Source organism: Leptodactylus fuscus, chromosome 4 (genome assembly GCF_031893055.1).
Source record: "Leptodactylus fuscus isolate aLepFus1 chromosome 4, aLepFus1.hap2, whole genome shotgun sequence".
NCBI classification, from domain to species: domain Eukaryota; kingdom Metazoa; phylum Chordata; class Amphibia; order Anura; family Leptodactylidae; genus Leptodactylus; species Leptodactylus fuscus.
The window spans coordinates 85,459,115-85,481,527 of record NC_134268.1 but is presented as its reverse complement, the minus strand read 5'-3'; the positions used below and the strand labels follow the sequence as shown (position 1 = coordinate 85,481,527).

The 22,413-nt window shown below is 40.0% G+C and overlaps 1 protein-coding gene across 1 annotated transcript in view; it reads right to left on the bottom strand.

Moving 5' to 3' along the window:
* Positions 1 to 19,033: 19,033 nt before the first annotated feature.
* Positions 19,034 to 22,413, bottom strand: part of GALR1 (galanin receptor 1) — a 238,113-nt gene continuing 234,733 nt past the window's right edge. Inside the window, exon 3 of the mRNA XM_075270771.1 lies at positions 19,034 to 19,843. Within this exon, the coding sequence (XP_075126872.1) occupies positions 19,526 to 19,843 (318 nt within the window). The 3' untranslated portion in view covers positions 19,034 to 19,525. The remainder of the gene's footprint in view (positions 19,844 to 22,413) is intronic.

The following is a 22,413-nucleotide window of genomic DNA, read 5'->3' as shown; positions in this document are numbered from 1 at the left end:
TAACTGATGGACACAGTAATATTTCAGGATTGAAATGAGGTTTATTGTACTAACAGAAAATGTGCAATATGCATTAAACCAAAATTTGACCGATGCAAAAGTATGGGCACCTCAACAGAAAAGTGACATTAATATTTAGTAGATCCTCCTTTTGCAAAGATAACAGCCTCTAGTCGCTTCCTGTAGCTTTTAATCAGTTCCTGGATCCTGGATAAAGGTATTTTGGACAAACAATTCAAGTTCAGTTAAGTTAGATGGTCGCCGAGCATGGACAGCCCGCTTCAAATCATCCCACAGATGTTCAATGATATTCAGGTCTGGGGACTGGGATGGCCATTCCAGAACATTGTAATTGTTCCTCTGCATGAATGCCTGAGGATTTGGAGCGGTGTTTTGGATCATTGTCTTGCTGAAATATCCATCCCCGGTGTAACTTCAACTTCGTCACTGATTCTTGAACATTATTCTCAAGAATCTGCTGATACTGAGTGGAATCCATGCGACCCTCAACTTTAACAAGATTCCCGATGTCGGCATTGGCCACACAGCCCCAAAGCATGATGGAACCTCCACCAAATTTTACAGTGGGTAGCATGTGTTTTTCTTGGAATGCTGTTTCTTTTTGGACGCCATGCATAACGCCTTTTTTTATAACCAAACAACTCAATTTTTGTTTCCAAAATGAAGCTGCCTTGTCCAAATGTGCTTTTTCATACCTCAGGCAACTCTATTTGTGGCGTACATGCAGAAACGGCTTCTTTCTCATCACTCTGCCATACAGCTTCTATTTGTGCAAAGTGCGCTGTATAGTTGACCGATGCACAGTGACACCATCTGCAGCAAGATGATGCTGCAGCTCTTTGGAGGTGGTCTGTGGATTGTCCTTGACTCTTCTCACCATTCTTCTTCTCTGCCTTTCTGATATTTTTCTTGGCCTGCCACTTCTGGGCTTAACAAGAATTGTCCCTGTGGTCTTCCATTTCCTTACTATGTTCATCACAGTGGAAACTGACAGGTTAAATCTCTGAGACAACTTTTTGTATCCTTCCCCTGAACAACTATGTTGATCAATCTTTGTTTTCAGATCATTTGAGAGCGGGCTGTCCATGTTCGGCGACCATCAAACTTAACTGAACTTGAATTGTTTTGTAGAAAGAAATGGTCCAAAATACCTTCATCCAGGATCCAGGAACTGATTAAAAGCTACAGGAAGCGACTAGAGGCTGTTATCTTTGCAAAAGGAGGATGTACTAAATATTAATGTCACTTTTCTGTTGAGGTGCCCATATTTTTGCACCGGTCAAATTTTGGTTTAATGCATATTGCGCATTTTCTGTTATTACAATAAACCTCATTTCAATCCTGAAATATTACTGTGTCCATCAGTTATTAGATATATCAAACTGAAATGGCTGTTGCAAACACCAAAATATTTAGAACTAAAAATGATTAAGATTAATAGGGGTGCCCAAACTTTTTCATAGGACTGTAGGTTATATTTCCCTATATTCTGTCAATATGCACATGAGCTCTTTGGGGCAATGAGGGTGTTGTTACTTACCTCTTTGGATCAATAGCAAAGCCCTGGGTGCTGAAAACTATATACACCTCCATCCAAAGTAGTGAATAGTATACATCCTGTCATTAGTGCAACTTCCTAGTTTGTTGTCTTTTCCGTATCAAGAAAAAGTCTATCAGAGTGAATCCAATGGATTTATACAGTGGCTGAATGTTAAAACAATATGTGTTTTTATATACACTAAAATAGAAAAAATCCTGAGTAAAGGTCAATATATGAAATAAACACCACCCACAGTATAGGAAAGCTGCAATCCCCAAAATAACTCCCTATAAAAGGGACTAGAGTGCAAACAAATGCTGATATCTCATAACTAACCCACAAATACTTCACTCTCTGATATAGTGTGTGCTCAACTAAATAGCTAAGGAGATTTATATAATTTATCAGAAAAAGAGATAAAATCCAGCGTCTACCAGGAAGGTAGCATTCCTCATGGCTAGCAATGTCCTGAAAGCGCAGCCTTTGGAATGTAACCAGTCTACTCCATCAGTTACTTTGTAACTTTTTATGACGAAGCAAATAAAAGCTATATTTTATATTTACTCCTGAATGATTATGGATCCTTCCCGGTAGACACTGGATTTTATCTCTTTTATCTCTATTTGATCGCTCATCTGAGTCCTATAGGAGTCCGTGCTTTCCAGGCTTGTGGATCTTTTCAATGGAGATACGGTGAGCTGAAGATTTTTTTCTTTTGCTATATCATTTATCAGGTGTGTGTGAACTGAAGCAACTCCCAGTCAGTCTGATACTGCAGTTGGAAGCACTAATTAATTCCCTACTGTCTTAAATGTAATATAAACAGAGACAATTTCAAAAATTAAGACGCTGTACACATTCAGCAGATAACTGCTGCCTAAGGCGCTGTACACATTCAGCAGTTAATGCTGCCACAGATATACATGTATATCAGCCTTCGAACAAGGCACAGTGGGTATGGCGTCCTAGTATTACTATTAGCAATGTGACACTGGCTGCTGATGATTAGATGCCGCCCCAGGCACACACTAGGTCTATCTGTAGACACTGACACCCTTAACTCATGGCTGTCCTAACAAAAAATAATTAGCCACTAGATAGCAAAGCTTTATCTGACTAGCGCTAAATAGCAAAAAGCTGTAACTTATGTCTCTGTCTTGTGTGTCTCTACGCGTTTTCCGCGTTTGAGCGATATGCTCAAAATGCACCATGATGTGATGTGCTTATTAAGATACTAGTGCAGCGATATATATATATATATATATATATATATATATATATATATATATAAAACAAGAAGAGAAAAAAAAACTCCAGACACGTGCGCTTTCCTTGGGTTTATATATTATATACTATTGTAAGGTCTAAACTACAAAATGAATTCGCACCACAATGGTAAATTGTAGGTTGCAGCAGACACTGGTAGACCGACTGGCTGATACGGCCGTCAAGCGGTAAAAAAATATAGGTAGATAGATAAAAAACCTTTTGTGGCACACACCTCAGGACACAAAAAAACAGAAGAAAAACTATTTCTAGCGTTTCAGGGATATACCCCTTCGTCAGATCCAAGAATGCTAGTAGTCTAATGCTAGATGTACTCCCTAGTCTCATCCAGAGCTGGATTCACATGTAATGTCAGGAGGTACAGCTGCAATGTTAGAACATGGATGCTTGCTGCTATCATCCCAATCCAGCAGGGGGAGCCAGTGGGAAACATTGTAGATTGTGAACTACTTTCCTGTCCGCATGATCCCTGCAGAAATCTGGCCGCAAGCACACAGACTCCATTATAGTCTATGGGGTCCATGTACTTTTACTGGCACACCACTTACAGTTGTGTTCGGTATTCCGTCCGGGGGGATCATCATGCGAACTCCCCCAGATGGAATCCAAACACAGATGTGATTGAGGTCTAAGAGAAGCATACAATGACCAACAATGGGATGAGAGAACAATAACAGGAATCATAAATACAATATGGTACTGAGAAACATATAGACCAAACATACACAAGACATTTCAAAGAAACATTGTCCATATAATTTAAATGAGTCAAAAGCAACATGTTTTTTAAGAATATAAAAGATGGACAACCGGCAGATGAATATTGTGAAAACTGATGGGATGAACTTTAATCATTTTCACTACCTTGAAGCAGCCAGCAGTATGAGTGACATCAATGAGCAAGTATTCTTATGAATGTAAATGTTATATTTTTCTTTATCAAATTTTTCACATTTTTAAGCAATGATACAATGGTTATCTTTAGAGATGAGCGAGTAGTTAAATACTCGACATTCGATATTCGTTTCGAGTAGCTCCTCAATATCACTATATATTACTATATTATTACTATATTATATTATATTACTATATACAGTCCTATGAAAAAGTTTGGGCACCCCTATTAATCTTAATCATTTTTAGTTCTAAATATTTTGGTATTTGCAACAGCCATTTCAGTTTGATATATCTAATAACTGATGGACACAGTAATATTTCAGGATTGAAATGAGGTTTATTGTACTAACAGAAAATGCGCAATATGCATTAAACCAAAATTTGACCGGTGCAAAAGTATGGGCACCTCAACAGAAAAGTGACATTAATATTTAGTACATCCTCCTTTTGCAAAGATAACAGCCTCTAGTCGCTTCCTGTAGCTTTTAATCAGTTCCTGGATCCTGGATAAAGGTATTTTGGACAAACAATTCAAGTTCAGTTAAGTTAGATGGTCGCCGAGCATGGACAGCCCGCTTCAAATCATCCCACAGATGTTCAATGATATTCAGGTCTGGGGACTGGGATGGCCATTCCAGAACATTGTAATTGTTCCTCTGCATGAATGCCTGAGGATTTGGAGCGGTGTTTTGGATCATTGTCTTGCTGAAATATCCATCCCCGGCGTAACTTCAACTTCCTCACTGATTCTTGAACATTATTCTCAAGAATCTGCTGATACTGAGTGGAATCCATGCGACCCTCAACTTTAACAAGATTCCCGATGCCGGCATTGGCCACACAGCCCCAAAGCATGATGGAACCTCCACCAAATTTTACAGTGGGTAGCATGTGTTTTTCTTGGAATGCTGTTTCTTTTTGGACGCCATGCATAACGCCTTTTTTTTATAACCAAACAACTCAATTTTTGTTTCCAAAATGAAGCTGCCTTGTCCAAATGTGCTTTTTCATACCTCAGGCAACTCTATTTGTGGCGTACGTGCAGAAACGGCTTCTTTCTCATCACTCTCCCATACAGCTTCTATTTGTGCAAAGTGCGCTGTATAGTTGACCGATGCACAGTGACACCATCTGCAGCAAGATGATGCTGCAGCTCTTTGGAGGTGGTCTGTGGATTGTCCTTGACTGTTCTCACCATTCTTCTTCTCTGCCTTTCTGATATTTTTCTTGGCCTGCCACTTCTGGGCTTAACAAGAACTGTCCCTGTGGTCTTCCATTTCCTTACTATGTTCCTCACAGTGGAAACTGACAGGTTAAATCTCTGAGACAACGTTTTGTATCCTTCCCCTGAACAACTATGTTGAACAATCTTTGTTTTCAGATCATTTGAGAGCGGGCTGTCCATGTTCGGCGACCATCTAACTTAACTGAACTTGAATTTGTTTTGTAGAAAGAAATGGTCCAAAATACCTTTATCCAGGATCCAGGAACTGATTAAAAGCTACAGGAAGCGACTAGAGGCTGTTATCTTTGCAAAAGGAGGATGTACTAAATATTAATGTCACTTTTCTGTTGAGGTGCCCATATTTTTGCACCGGTCAAATTTTGGTTTAATGCATATTGCGCATTTTCTGTTAGTACAATAAACCTCATTTCAATCCTGAAATATTACTGTGTCCATCAGTTATTAGATATATCAAACTGAAATGGCTGTTGCAAACACCAAAATATTTAGAACTAAAAATGATTAAGATTAATAGGGGTGCCCAAACTTTTTCATAGGACTGTATTACTACTCGAATCGAATATCGAATCCTATTATAGTCTATGGGGGGAAAATGCTCGTTTCAGGGGTAGGCAACATTCGATCAAATTATACAGTACTTACCAAGTCCACGAGTGAGGGTCTGGCTGGATTCTCCGAGAAGTCTTCTCCGTGCAGCGTTCCGCGGTGTCTTCCGGCTCTGAATTCACTCTGCCAGGCATCGGGCCTGGGCAGAGCCGACTGCGCATGCCCGCACTACAAGAAAATGGCCGCTTACAGTCAAAGCGGCCATTTTCTGGTAGCGCGGGCATGCGCAGTCGGCTCTTCCCAGGCCCGATGTCTGGCAGAGTGAATTCAGAACCAGAAGATGCCGCGGGGACGCTGCGCGGAGAAGACTTCTAAAGGTAAGAGAAGAACCAGCGTTGATTGGCCGACTGTATAGCATTCGGCCAATCAATGCTGGTTTTGCATCGAATTTTTCCATTCGAATAGCGAGTGGTACTTGATCGAGTACGAGGATTTCGAATACTGTAGTATTCGATCAAATACCTACTCGATCAAATACTACTCGCTCATCTCTAGTTATCTTATTTCCCCTTCTATGTAAAATATAATATTAAGTCAATTAATGTGCAATAAGCTTTGTATAAGTATAAAATTCCTAAATTAAATCCACATTTTCCTTATGTGAGCCGTATTGACACAGTAAGTTTGATTTCTATATAATGCATGTAAATATCCTTGATAAAGCTCTATCTTTATTGTGAATTATTGTGCACTGACTCTAAACACTTTTTCCACAGCTTTGATCATTTACCAGTTTAAAGTTTAATTGAGCATTTAATATAACAAGAGCTTTTAAGCGAAGACCTGAAAGCATTATGTAGTACACACTGTAAATAGATTTTATGCCATGCTGCCCTCGGAAAGTTCATCCCTTAAGTAGAAGAAATGTATTTCACTGATTTGCCTGATAAACATGCTATACAGCTTACTGAACATTGTACAGATCTAGATATGTACAAACAAGATAATAGGTAAAGGAGTGAATACAGAATACAAAAAAAAAAAAAAATCATTATGAAGATATGGCCAGACATGAGTGTTCTCTATACTGCATTTCCCCTATTCTCATAGCTCCTACTACAGTAGACTACTGTAACCTATTGTAATACACACATTGCATCTGCCCATCCTACTGTCATATGCATAGAGAACCAGTGTATGCAGAGAACATTTGCTAGCAGCAACAATGCTCCACAAGTTTTCTCTCACATCACTAGAACAAACAGGGCAGACATCATAGAAGCAGAATATATGCATTGAGGATGTGGATGTCAGAATGGCCAATTAAGGTTAGCGGAGGCCAATGGATGAAAAATCAGATCCTGCCCTCATAGTATGTTTTGGTTTTTAAAGGGAGTCTGCCAGCACAAAATTGAGACATAAACAAGTCACAGTACCTTGTAGGGCTGTCAGCACAGTTTACAATGATGTATTTTTTGTTCAGAACCGCTGCTCCATTCTTGTATAGATTGTCCTTTTATCCCTATGCAAATGAGCATAAAAGGGCTTTAGGGGCATTGCTAGCTTGGGGAGACGCTGCAGTGTGGCAGCCATCAGGAATACTCTACTTGGCATATTAATATGAGGTATGTGATTTATTTTACAGTCATACAGTATACAGTATGCAAATGTTGTATATGCACCTGTCAGTGGGAGGTCATATAACCCCTATATAAGTCTATGAATTTTGTCCATTTGCCATTTCAAATTTCTGTACACTTGAAAAATGGCTAGCATCGCCCTGAAACATGTCGTGTACCTGTCTGTTTGGTTTGAAAATAAAGAAGTTGATACTGGATAAAACTCTGGGTAAGGGCTCTACCTTTATTCCCATTTCCAGTCTTGGATTTGGATGTGGTCCTATCTCTTGCAACCAAAGCTTTAAAATGTTTGTGTTTGCTTGTTCAATATACAGATTAATAGAATGTGAGAAGTCCAAATTCTGAAAAATGTGTTCTTTGGAGCAACAAAGGCATTGCTGGGTACTTCATTGGACCAATAGCATTGCCCTTGTTGCTCCAATGAGCTTATCTGCATATTGACAATGATGACACCAGTTCACAAGGGAAGAACAACCTTTGATCCAGCTGACCCTATCCAATTTGAGGCTTAGATTGATATGCTGAGTTCTGCTGACAGACTCCCTTTAAATGACTGTAAAATCTAATATTTGAGATGGTGAAGTACTGTATATGGCATACATTATGTAGTCATGTTGGTGTAGTAAATACAAATGTGTTGCAATTACATTATTTCTTAACAGTTTGATTCCATGTAATGTAGAGGAGACAAATATTGTTCAATCTAGAAATTATCTAATAAAAATCTATAAAAAGAAACCCGTCCGTGTGATTTGTTATGACAAGTCTTTTTGTTTCCGAAGTTTGTACAATTACTGTATTACTAGAACTATGAATAAAGAAACTTCCCTTGAAATATATGAAACATGGTTTCTTTTTAATTGCTGATTATTCCAAAGCATTTACAGAAGGCAATGCAACAAGAAATACGGTATGTTCATCCAGAAATTAAACAGGAGGGATTTAAAGCAGACACAACAATACAATATCATCTGTTGAAGCAGAAAAACATTTTCTCACAGGCTGCATAGGAAAAGGAATTCATCTAGGTAACTAAGCCATTGAAGGTACAATGTGCGCAATATTTTTTATATATAATGTACATTTCCTTAAATACATGTTTACAATGTAATGAACAAACTACAGTCAATACACTGTTGTACCCAACTTGAAAGAGTTAATACAAATAACCAAGACACATGCTTACCAATGAGCGATTAGAGTTCTGCATAATTGAGTTTGACATTATAGCCGTGGTTACTGTGTATTGTATGATTTCATTTATTCTATATCTGCCTTTTATTGGGCTAAGTAATTTACAGTAACACCATTATACAAGATCTGAACAGTAAAAAAAAACATATACAGTAAGAACACAAAGACAGAATTGATCACTTCTAAATTTTCTAAATATTTTATGTAGTAGATCTCAAGGTGTTTCCGGGACTTTGATAGTGTTCCTTAGGATGTGTCATCAACATCAGATTGCTTGAGATGCAACACCCTGTACACTCACCAATCACCGATCAGGCGCTGATCTGTACACACATTGTTAATGGTTGAGTTGAAGTACTATTCACTGTCTTGACACTATGAAGCTGTGTCTATATCAAACTCTCAAGACCCATTAAATCAGGGGATATTTGAGGCTACCACGAGGCAGACCACACTGATTCTGATATTGACGACCAGTTTTAAGAATAAAAAATAAAAATAGAGACACCGAGTGCTCTAAGTGTATTATCACCAGTAGAAGAGTGATGTATCTTATAAAATAGATTTGCGACCAATAGGCCTCTCCCCTGACAGGGTTGTGATGAAGTCACAACACCAATAACAGCAGTTGTCAGGTGGATGAACCAGGTGAGAGTGGCAGCGGTTCCGTCTGTGAACATCGGAGGCCCGGGTAATAAACAAGGAAGTATCATGGGTCAGGGATCCGCGCTCCAGAAGTTGTGGGAAAAGAAATAGCCAAGAATTTGCTTGTTTAGAAGGAAAGGATTTTAATGAAGATAAAAAACTGTAGGCACAACGCGTTTCGGATTATCCAGAATCCTTTTTCAAGTGCGCAATTCACTGACAGCCTGATAGATTAGAAGTCAGAGATTATTCTGAGCTCAGCCAGACCAGGCTGCACTCATCCGGATCAGAGCGCCCTCTGCTGCACGGGAGGAAGAAAGATCCGGATGAGTGCAGCCTGGTCTGCCTGAGCTCAGAATAATCTCTGACTTCTAATCTATCAGGCTGTCGGTGAATTGCGCACTTGAAAAAGAATTCTGGATAATCCGAAACGCGTTGTGCCTACAGTTTTTTATCTTCATTAAAATCCTTTCCTTCTAACCAAGCGAATTCTTGGCTATTTCTTTTCCCACGACCTCTGGAGCGCGGATCCCTGACCCCTGATACTTCCCAGTTTTAAGAATAGGTCATCAATATTAAAGGAAAGCTCCACCCCAAAAAAGTTTCCCATGTACTGCTTTATGATATTCCATGTGACAGACTCTCTTTTCTTGCTGCTTTTATTTCTATATAATACACTGGAGCTGTTGTATGGTAACAGTGTGACTCAACCTCTGTTGACACCCTTTCTTTACTTCAGTCAATGGAAATCTATGTGTCACGCATTACTGGCTTCAGCATTTCTTGGAATTTCTTGGAGGAAGAAATTGCATAAACTCTACCACACTTTTTAAACTTTAGAGACTCCTATCATAGCTACTAATGATGATTGGATAAGCTTCTGTTACATAGTTATAATAAGAAGATGACAGTGCAGTCCACTTGACTGCATAGTCATGGTGTCTTATCTAATTGAGAGGAATGTGGATGGGTATATAATTGCACTGTCCCAAAAGAAGTCAGGGGTGATCCTGACTTTTGCTGCCCATGTGATAGACTCAGAGACTGTAAGCCCTTGCGGGCAAAGCCCTCTACCTCACTGTACCAGTTGGTCACTGTTAGTATTATATATTTTTTGTATATTTTGTGTACCGTATGTCAACCCTCAAATGTACAGCACCATGGAATTAATGGTGCTCTATAAATAAACAATAATAATGATAGTTGGGGCAACACGGTGGCTCAGTGGTTAGCACTGCAGCCTTGCAACGCTGGAGTCCTGGGTTTGAATCCTGCCAAGGACAACATCTGCAAGGAGTTTGTATGTTCTCCCCGTGTTTGTGTGGTTTTCTCCCATATTCCAAAGACGAAGATAATAATAATGATAGTCTGAAGAATCATGGGACGGATATCAAAGCCCCCCTAGGGGGGGGAATTAAAAATCATGTCTGTTTAGAAGAAGCGACTGCATTGCAAAAAGATAGTACAATATACGTAAAATAAGTATCGTATATACTCGAGTATAAGCTGACCCGAATATAAGCCGACCCCCCTAATTTTACCACAAAAAACTGGGAAAATTTATTGACTCGAGTGTAAGCCTAGGGGGGAAATGCAGCAGCTAATGGAAAATTAAAAAAATTAAAATGGCCAGAGTTTTTGAGTGCAGTAAGTGCTGGGAAAGGGGACGGGTGTTTTGGTTGTCTGTCTGCCCCTTCCCTTAGCTTGAGGACTGTTTTTTTCCCCCCTACTTGGAATTCAGCCTGGCTGAGTATAGGGTATCTGCAGTGCTCCTATTAACCCCTTCCCAATGGAATATGAGCAGTGCAAATACCCTATATTTAGCCTGGATGTAGTCAGGCTGAATTTCAAGTGCGGGGGGGGCAGTTAGATAACTTTTTTTTGCCCACTACGGCATTTACTGTACAGGAAAAATATATTTATAGATTTCTAGAGCGGGCGTTTTTGGAAACAGGGATAACTAACGTGTATGTGTTTCACAGTATTAACAGTATTAGTTTTATATGTGTTCTAGGGAAAGGGGGGGATTTGAATTTTTAATACTTTTTATTTACTAATACTTTATTTTAATTTTTTTTTTTTTTTGCATTTATTAGACCCCCTAGGGGTCTTGAACCCCAGGGAGTCTGATCACTAATGCAATGCATGGCAATGCTAATGCATTGCAATACATTGCTAAAATTGTCATTTCTTTGGCAGGCTGCATAGAGCAGCCTGCAAAAGAGAAGCACTGCCGGTCAGGGAGCCTTTACTGGAGCTCTAAGGGGAATCCCCAGCCAGCCGGAACTGAAGGAGAACTGCAGCCGGCCGCCAACAGGAGCGCTGAGGGGAATTCCCGGCAGAAGTGCTTCTGCCGGCAGCTGGCCGCAGTTCATATCTAAAGGATTGTACTTGAGAGAGTGGTCGCGCCCGCTCCCTCCAGCAGCATGGCTTCACCTGCCCGGACCCCTCGTACTGGGCCATCGTAGAGAATCTCCACTGTAACACTTACAGCGGAGATGTCCTAGCTCCCCATGCCTGCAATCTCTGATTGCAGGCATGATTGCAGGGAGCTCTGACATTACCGCTGTAAAAGCGGAGGTGCCGGTTGGTATGGTGACCGCTCTGAAGCAAAGCAGCACCATTATAGTTACAGACACGGCATCCGGACTCAGCATACAGAAACCGGGGTGGGTGCTGGGCCGCAGCATTGCCACACTCATAGCAGGAGCGTAGCGATGCTGTCAATTTCAAACTGTAGAAGTACTTACGGTACTCCTGTGGCAGGCCCGGAACGCAGATGCACGCCGGATGCGGGCTTGAGCTTACGTGGCCACGTCACCCCGCGTGTGATGGAGTGTGGGGGGGCGGGGTCTGTATTCCTGCTATGAGCGTGGCGATGCTGCGGCTCGGCATGCGTCCCAGTGTCTGTATGCCAGGTCCGGATGCCGGGTCTGTAACTATGATATTGCTGAATTACCGTAATGACTCGAGTATAAGCCGAAGTGGACTTTTTCAGCACAGCTTATACTCGAGCACAGCTTATACTCGAGTATATACGGTACATAGTGTCGCAGACAGTATGGTGAAAGATGCAGTGATGCCAGTTGTGTTTCCAATAGAATTCCTCAGACCACTACAAATACAATATCTCAGGTTATGGGTATTAGACTACTTAGTGTGGATACTGATCTAGCTATTTATTCTGATTACCTATGTGAATATAAGGCTTACATTTTTCCTTTAATGTAGAACATCCACAAAACATTTTATTTTCTGGCTTGTATGAAATGCATATGATGTAAATTGTAGTGCAGGTAATCTTCTTTATGTAGACTGTATTTGTGAGTTATCTGCTCTCTTCTAGGCCACAACTCTATCATGTGACAGGCGATGAAACTCCCATACTGACACAGCATCTCATGGCCCAGAAAAAAGTACATTAGTTATAAATACAGCCATCTGTAAGGCCTGGTTCACATCTGCACTCGGTATTCCTTTCAGGGAGTCCGCTTGGGGACCCGTCCAACGGAATACCGAACACATTAAAAAGCGGTGAGCAATGAAAGCACACAGACCCCATAGACTATAATGGGGTCCCTGAGTTTTCTGGGCAGTGTCCACATGAGTCATGTGGAGAGAAAAGTACATCAAGAACTACTTTCCATTTCACATGATTCGTGCAGACACCCCGCGGAAAACACACAGACCCCATTATAGTCTATGGGGTCCGTGTGCTTTCATTGCTAACCGCTTTTCAATGCTTTCGATACTCCGTTCGAGGGGTCCTAAAGCAGACTCCCCAAATGGAATACCGAATGCAGATGTGAACCAGGCCTCAGAAGAGTACTTGCACTACAAGTTACGTCATGTGCCTTCCTCACAAGAACATTATATTAACAAAGCACACATATAGCTCGGTTAGGGCATCTGAATCAAACAGTGTTTTTTCCTTGTGAATTAGTGTCTCCATTTCTGAGATATATTGCATTATGCAACATTGCAATAGGCAAATGAGCTCTCTTTGGAGCAATGGAAGCAGTGTTTAATATAGATGACCCTACCCTATCTATCTATCTATCTATCTATCTATCTATCTATCTATCTATCTATCTATGGGGCTGGACTAATATACTGGGTTCTGTAGACAGGCTCCTTTTAAAATGGTTACTTTTACATTCACATATATTTGTGGACTAAAACGTGCTGTAAACTAAAGTAACCTTAGATCAGGAAATCACCATGAATCTTATTTTCTTTTAGTAACATTGTCACTAACAGAGAGACATTAGTAAATGAAAATTTTTGTCGAAGATTAGTTTATTAGTTTACTTCACAGAAAAACTGCTCCACTCAAGTATTCTATAGATCCTTTTTTACATCTCAAACAAACTCTATATAATATATGCATATACTGTGTGTGTGTGTGTGTGTGTGTATATATATATATATATATATATATATATATATATATATATATATATATATATATATATCCTATTAATATTATAAATGTGAAAGTTTGTGAGTTTGTGGGTTTGTGTGTTTGGATGTTTGCATGTTCGGATGTTTGTTCCTCAATCACGGAAAAACCGCTCCACCGATTTGGCTGAAATTTTCCACAAACATAGTTAATACACCCGATTAAACAATAGGCTACTTTTCGTCACAATAGCACACATACGTTTGTGCCAGGACCCCCACAAAACCCAAACTCACACCACCATCTCTGCAATCTCACACACTTTGGACCATAGCAAGCCCCAAAATTCATATTGCCCTCTACAGCCTCGCCCCTAACCCCACACAATCACATATACATATACTTTACCACTCTGCCCCTCACCTTAACGATACTCCAGGAGGCTCTCTTTAACGCTCCGGAGCAGCCATGTTTGCCGACCCCCACCGCTCTGACAATCCGCGACACCGCCCACCTATGTCAATACCCCTAGGCGGTCTAATAAATGCAAAAAAAAAGTTTAAAAAAAGTTAAAAAAATATAAAAAAATAAATAAAAAGGATTAATAATTCAAATCACCCCCCTTTCCCTAGAACACATATAAAAGTAGTTAAAAACTGTGAAACACATACATGTTAGGTATCCCCACGTCAGAAATCGCCCGCTCTACAAAGCTATACAAATATTTTTCCTGTTCGGTAAACGCCGTAGCGGGAAAAATGGTCAAAAGTGCCAAACCGCCATTTTTTCACTGTTTTGATTCTGATAAAAATTTGAATAAAAAGTGATCAAAGCAATAACATTTCCCGAAAATGGTAGAACTACAAAGTACACCCGGTCCCCCAAAAAAAGACGCCATATACATCCCCGTACACGCACGTATAAAAAAGTTACGGCTGTCGGAATATGGCGACTTTTCAAAAAATAATTTTTTAACACAGTTTTGGATTTTTTTTAAGGGGTCAAAATGTAAATAAAACCATATAAATTTGGTAACCCCGGAATCGTAACGAAACACAGAATACAGGGGACATGTCATTTTGGTTGCACAGTGAACGCCGTAAAACCAAAGCCCGTAAGAAAGTCACAGAAATGCATTTTTTCTTCAAATCCACCCCATTCTTAATTTTTTCCCTGCTTCCCAGTACATTATATAGAATAAATAATGGTGGCATCATGAAGAAAAATTTGTCCCGCAAAGATTAAGACCTCATATGGCTCTGGGAGTGGAGAAATAAAAAAGTTATGGGGTTTAGAAGGAGGGGAGGCAAAAACGAAAATCAAAAAATGCCATCGGCGGGAAAGGGTTAACTTCAAATACTTCTGTCCCAAAGTCACTATGTAAAGTTTCTCACAACACCGTATATATAGCAGCTCAAATACAAAGTAACTTCAACACAAAAGTCTCACGTATTCTCTGAATTTCAGCAACAACAAGATACAAAGTTACATTTCATATCCCATTCCTTATACACAGTACGAAAACCTTACCCACGCGTGTATATACACACTTCTACAATCACCGCAGACGAAGTCGCGGGTACCAGCTAGTATATATATATATATATATATTGCTCTAATTCTAGCATAAGTCAGTTAAATGTAATGTAACCTTTAATTTTTAGGACTTTAAAATCTCCTCCAATCTGAAATTTCCCAAAAAACATGACTGCTGGCGTGTTATTGTAAAATTAATTTTAAGGTTTATTAGGGTAATCAAAAACATTTTGTGGATTTGATAAAAATCTGACCTTTTAAAAAAAAAAAAAAAAAAAATGTACTGCACAACTGGCAGTAGGTGTAGAAATTTCTAGATCAAACTATAAATATGCCATAACTTTGTCTCTCCGGAGAAATTAAAAATTCTTCAGGCCAAATGTACAAATTGTTATTTAAAGGTAATTGGACGAGCTTTCACATGTAATAACAAAGGCAGCAACACTTAGAATACATTGTGTTCACATTTTTATAATACAAATATATACTCTTGTATAGATCTCCATTAAATTTGGCTGTATTTGTTAATGTTTGGAATTTTGTATCCTTCATAAAATAAAATGTAAACAATGAAACACAAATAAGTGTATACAAATGATATTAGAAGTGTAATTCAGGAAATCTATGATGCATAAGGATGTCTAAGTACCGTATTTTTCGGACTATAAGACGCACTTTTTCCCCCAAAATTTGGGGGGAAAAGAAGGGTGCGTCTTATAGGCCGAATGTGGCGCCTAGCATCCGCTGTAATAGAGAGGCGGAAGCCGGCAAGTGATAGATGCCATTACAGGTGCCGGGGCCTGCGACATCGCTGCGCTCCTGTGCCCTGCATGAAGCCAGCAGCGGGAGGAGTGATGCTGCTATTCCGCTCCTCCGTCCCCCCGCCGCTGGCTTCAGGCACGGCAGGGCAGCGATGTCTCAGGCCCCGGCGTCTATCCCTCACCGGCATCCGCCTCTCTAGTACAGCGGATGCCGGGTCAGTATCGGTGGCCTTCTCCCCCGGGGCCGGTCCCCACCGGCCCCGTACCTGTAAAGTTGCAGGCCGGCTCCTGCGCGGTGATATCGCAGGAGCCGACCTGTTCGGGTGACAGCCGGGAGCCTAATGAGGCTCCCAGGCCTGTCACTGCTATATATTAGTATTGCGGCTGGGTCTATGACCAGCTGTAATACTAATACACAGAATGTCCCATAGACGGCAATACAGTTGTATTGCTGGCTATGGGACTTGCAATCAAGTGACCGCAGGTTCAAGCCCCGGGGGGGGGAATAAAATAGTAAAAAAAAAAAAAAAAAAAAGCTTTAAAAATATATAATAAAAATATAAAATAAATCAAAGTTCTAAATCACCTCCTGTCCCTAGAATATATATATAAAAGTAGAAAACCATATATCATAAACCACCGTTTTTTTTTTTTTTTCAATAAAAGGTGATCTAAGCAATAGATATTCCCCAAAATGGTATAACTAAAAAGTACTTCTGGACCCGCAAAAAAAAACACTCTATGCATCCCCGTACAGCTGCAGGGTCACCTGTCAATGTGGCCTTGCAGCTGTTGCAAAACTACAACTCCCATACATTAAATATTTTACCAGTTTTTGCTTCAAAATTTTTTTTCCCTATTTTCCTCCTCTAAAACCTAGGTGCGTCTTATAGTCCGAAAAATACGGTATATACTGTACAGATGTAGCAAACTTAAATTGTCACTTAACATGTAACCTAGCATTCATTTCAAAGGCATGTGATGTGTTAGATGTCAGGCTAAGGTTTCCTACATAAGGGTATGTTACATGTTAAATGTCAATTTGAATCAGTGTTTTATTAAGTAAATCTGTGATTTTATTATTTCATAAATCAGTGTTTTTCCTCACCTTCTAGGATCCTCTATCTCCCCTATCACCGCTTTCCAATCCAGATTAGCAAAAGTTTTAGTTAGGGCAGGTTCACACTCCGCTTTGCAGGTTTCCGTCTTTTGCCCGAAAAACTGGACAGGAGACAGAAACCGTCAGTTTTCAAACCCTTTTTTTTTTTTTAATGGATTTGCAAATTGTCTCCCCGTGAGCGTCTTCTGGTCTCCGTGGCGAAACCATTAAAAAAAAAAATCGGACTTATGCAGGACTTATGCAGGACTTAGAGTCTGGTTAAAAAAAAAAAAATGGTTTCACCGCGGAGACCAGAAGACGCTCACAGGCGCTCACGGGTGGACACTGACTGCCGGGTTTCTGTCTCTTGTCGGCATAAGATGGAAACCCAAAAGGGGACCGGACTCAGGTGTGAACCCGCCCTTACTTGTAAGCAGGAAATACTAGGCATAGACGAATGAGAGGGGTGACTGGCTCTGTGTTAGGCCCGCTTCACATCTGCGTTCAGGTTTCCATTCAGGGAGTCCATTTGGGGACCCCCAGAACGGAAGCCTATCTACATAAAAAAGTGGTTACCTAAGGAAATCTGCAGACCCCATAGACTATAATGGGGTCTGTGTGGTTTCCGTTCAGTTTCCGCACGAAAAATGCGAGGATAAAAGTGCTGCATGCAGGAATTTTTTCTCCACATATTTCATGTGGATAAGTGAATGGAATGGCCCGAACGCAGATGTGAGCCAGTCCTTAGACTCAGGCTGAAGAGGATGTCACCCTACCTCAACCTGTGTTTGAGATTGTATGTTCTGAGAAGGGATGTATGTCACTTGATGTGTAATACAGCAATGCAATATCCTTTATGTGCCAATGTACAGCCACCTACTGGCTTTGTTGTGAATTACAACCTGTCAAGGATTTTCTTAGCATGTATTGAATTGGTTTGATGAGAAATTGGAACCCCTTAAAAAAAAATTCAGGCTAGATGTAAGTTAAGGGTATAGTCTTTTGCTCCAAATCTATGACAGCCTTAGAAATAATTTCTGATTTTTGTTTTGTTAGGGCGGGTTCACACCTGAGCCCGGTCTCCGCTTTATGGGTTTCCGTCTTCTGCCGACAGGAGACAGAAACCCGGCAGACAGTGTCCGCTCGTGAGCGCCCAAGAGCATTTTGTGGTCTCCGTGGTGAAGCTTTTTTTTTTAACCGGACACAAAGCCCTGCATGTTTCGCCGCGGAGACCACAAAACGCTCATGGGCGGACACTTTGCAAACCCATTCAAATTAATGGGTTTGAAAAGCGACTGCCAGTTTCCATCTCCTGTCCAGTTTCTCAGGCAGAAGACGGAAATCTGGAAGTGGAGACCGAGCGCAGGTGTGAACTCGCCCTAACAATTCTTATGACAGTACACGTACAAATGAACAACAGGCATCATATTGCCTAGCTTACTTATATCATAGAATCAACAGTGTCATTGATATACATATATGAATGTCAAACATTTAATGTGTCCAAAGCATAAAACAACCCAAATAGATATACATTTTATTAACATGTGAGCAATTAATAATTTGTATTTCTTTTTCTTTCTCTTTTTTTTTTAAACAAACTTTTGCGGGGAAAAAAATACATGAAAGAATATAAGCTTCACATGCATTTTACTTGGATTCCTTAAAGTTATTATTGCAGGTTATGCTCCCTGTATGTATAGTACAGCGTATAGAACAGCATCACCAGGAAAAATGATCATGCCATAGTGTATTTACATAATCATAAGATAAATTCACAATCTTTCTAGACAGTATATGTAACAACAACTTCTGCAATGTTGTGGGTTTTTAGCAAAATGTCTTTTATACATGTAATATAAATGATGCAATTTCTGGATTGTGATATGTGTGTTATGTATTACAAAGTTTTATAGAAAAGTGAATATTAATATACGATGTGTAAGATGGCTACCTGTGAACCATTACTGGCTATTGTACATAGTGAGAATAATAACTTAGTAAATGTGAAATATTCTGGATATATACAGCAGTAGTTCAGTACACAAAGCAAAATTATAAAACAGGATTCAATATTAAACTCAGATTTCATGATATGAGTGCAAGTGAAAGATTTCATATGATAAAGAAATGAATAAATAAGACTAATTTAATGTAAAAAAAATTCTTAGCTTCCAAATGATGCTGTAAGTAAAGCTTTTGGCAAATTATAGTCTGAATATAGGCTTTAAGAATTGAAGCAATGATACTATGCTGTGCTGTACAACATGGATAAAATGTGCCTATCACTGTATACTAAGACGTCGTTTATTTTTTGCCATATACTTTACGGCAGCTTTAGTTAAAAGCAGGGCTGTCAGTTAAACTGACAACATAATAGTCATTTTATTACATGTTGACAAGATATAATTGGATCTCATAGCACATTGCATGACATTTCTTTAAAAATAAATATATCATTTACAATTGAAAAAGCATCAAGATTTTCACCTTCCATCTCTTGTCATGGAGAGAACTGTACTTGTTTCTAGACCTTATCCGAGCAGCGGTATCTTAGAGGATGTAACTTATATGATGTAAGCTAACTGAAGCAGATGCAAGCTACATTAAAACTAGACAACGTAGTTGCAATTTTAGCCAAGTATCCTTGTGCTTTGAAATCTTGCAGCTTGCATTAATGGATCTATGCAGGACCCTCATCTTCATCTCCGTCAAACATGAGTGCAGTTTGTAGAGGGCGGGGTCTCCATTTTGCTTTTAATTTCCTTAGCATCGCTTTGCATGGAATTGCAGCCCATTTGACACTTAAATACTTGCTTATAAGCTTTTCGGAAATTTTCAGACAGAAAAGCATAAATGATAGGATTTACAGAAGAGTTACTATAAGCAAGGCAATGAGCAGTTATTCTGAAGACAAATGAGGCTTGAGTCAGAGGAAAGATTCCAAATTCCACCCAGAGACGGATCACATGTTCAGGGAGCCATGATATTCCGAAAACCACCACAACAACGAGGACTGTTTGTGCGGTCTATAAAACACAAAGAATAAAGTCAATTACATATCACTCATAAAAATAATGATGTGTTTTGCATATTAACTGAGGAAGATCCCAGCAGGCCCCATCACCACCACTTTGCTAAAATCGGTAGACCTTTTACATTTCTTGTTGTAGATAGAATTCTGCTAAGAGTATCTCCCCATTTATCTATCCTATGTGTATGTATGACTGGTATTGGAGCATGTGCTACAGAATAAAGCCACTCGCACACCACAGACAGTATGTTATTCAGGTCCAATGTGTGATTGTGGTTGTCTGAAATATTTGTTTAACAATAGTGTTACACTTATTGATACATGTATGCACTGTATATGTCTGGTGTGTGTACAACATGTACTTGTTTGTCACATGTACTTGTTTTATAACATGTATGTATTACTTTAGAGATAGGCCCCATACACAATATTTTCACATAAGTCCTCTCTGTATTCATCACGCTCTCCCCGTGGACTGCAGCAGCTTCTGGCACCTTACGGCTGCCAGGACAGCTGATCTGTGTGGAGTCTGCTCCTATTTAAGTAATAGGGTGCTGCATCCACTCTATATTGGTGGTCCCAGGAAACTGCAATTCCATTTCTATTATTGGAATATAAGGAGACTGCACTCTCTCCCCGTCCTTTGACACAGCTTTGGGCACATCAAGGCTGCCAGGGCAGCTGATCTGTGTGGGGTCCAAGTGTCAGATAGATCATCAGTATGAAAAAGCCCTTTACGATCATATATTGAATATAATATTACTTTAAGAACTGGGGTTTTATTTAGATTTATAAAAGTCTTTTCAGGTCCAAAATGCCTTCCCTATCAATAATAGCGCCATGTAGGGGCCTTTAATATAACATATCTGTGTAGTCATAAATTGATGAAGCAATGCAGAAATAATCCTCTTTTTAGGGACATGCAGATCAGCATGAAAGTACATTGCGATGGCCCCCATTTGCCAGTTTTGCATACACACAGCTGTAACTAAAAGGGGTGACATTGTGCAGCAAATTTAGAAAATACTCACAGACGTTGTGGCTAGGGTTGAGCCGATCCTGACTTTTCAGGATCGATTTTAAAATCCGATTTCCGATCATTTTTCATTCGAACCAGATCTTGATCGCAATTCCGATCCCAATGCAAATCAATGGGATTTTTTTTTATTAATCGGAGATCGGATTTTAAAAGCAATCCTATTCACTATACAGCATGGAATCTAACAATTGTTAGAATCCAGGCTGTGTAGTGAATCACTAAGTAGCCAGAGGATTTTTTTTTTAATCCTCTTGCTACTTAGTCCCCCCTGGTTTCCACTTACATCCAGAGATGGCTGCTCCGCTGCTGTTCGCCTTGCTGCCGCTCCAGCTGCAGTCTTCTTCTCCCTTCGCTGCCCCCTCCCTTCCAGGTTAGGAGAGTGTGGGCGGGTTAGGAGAGTGTGGGCGGGTACTGGGAGGGGAGACGTCACGTCTCCCTGCCCTGTACCCGCCCACACTCTCCTAACCTGGCAGGGAGGGGGCAGCGAAGGGAGAAGAAGACTGCAGCTGGAGCGGCAGCAAGGCGAACAGCAGCGGAGCAGCCATCTCTGGAGGTAAGTAGCTACTAGAGATGCTACTTTAGTCTCCCATTAGAATGAATGGAGGCAGCCGGCACGCAGGGGGTTAAGGCTGTGTGCCGGTTGCTTCCATTCATTCCTATGGAACCGCAACTGAGTCTTCACACTGAGTATACGCTATATTGTGGGAAATACTACCGATCTCGATCCCACCTAAAAAGATCGTGTTCGGAATTCCGATGGCGATCGTGAAATTTTCTCGATCACCGATCGGAATCCGACTTTTTCCGAACACGATCGCTCAACCCTAGTTGTGTCAATCTGTAGGAAAATGTGGGAACTTGGGATCAACCACCGATGCACTTGAGACTGATTTGAATATCCCAAAAAATATGATTAGCTCTGCGTTACTCAGTTGGTTTGTGGCCACAAAGGTACAGTGCCTTTCGAAAGTATTCGGCCCCCTTGAACGTTTCAAACTTTTGCCACATTTCAGGCTTCAAATATGAAGATATCAAATTTATATTTTTTGGGGAAGAATCAACAACAAGTGGGACACAATTGTGATGTGGAACAAAATTTATTTGATATTTTAAACTTTTTTAACAAATAAAAAAACTGAAAAGTGGGGCTTTCAAAATTATTCGGCCCCCCTGCGTTAATACTTTGTAGCGCCACCTTTTGCTGCATTTTAATTTCTTACTTTTCTTTTCCATCTCTCTTCCACCTTAGTATGTTTTGTTATTTAACTACATCACTTCTCTTCACTCTTTGTATTTGTTCTCTATTCATTTGACGTTATTTATAACTGTGCATCACATTATGTCTGTGCTATGTCATTGTATATATTGTTCGCCCCACTGACAATTCCGGGCTCTACTATATTGTCTAATTTCTACAGCTCCTTGTATGTACCAATGTACTTTGCTCTTTTCACTGGCAATTCCGCGCTTTAGTATAGTGTTGTACATCTACAGTTCTGTCTATACACATCTCCGGCTAGCATTCA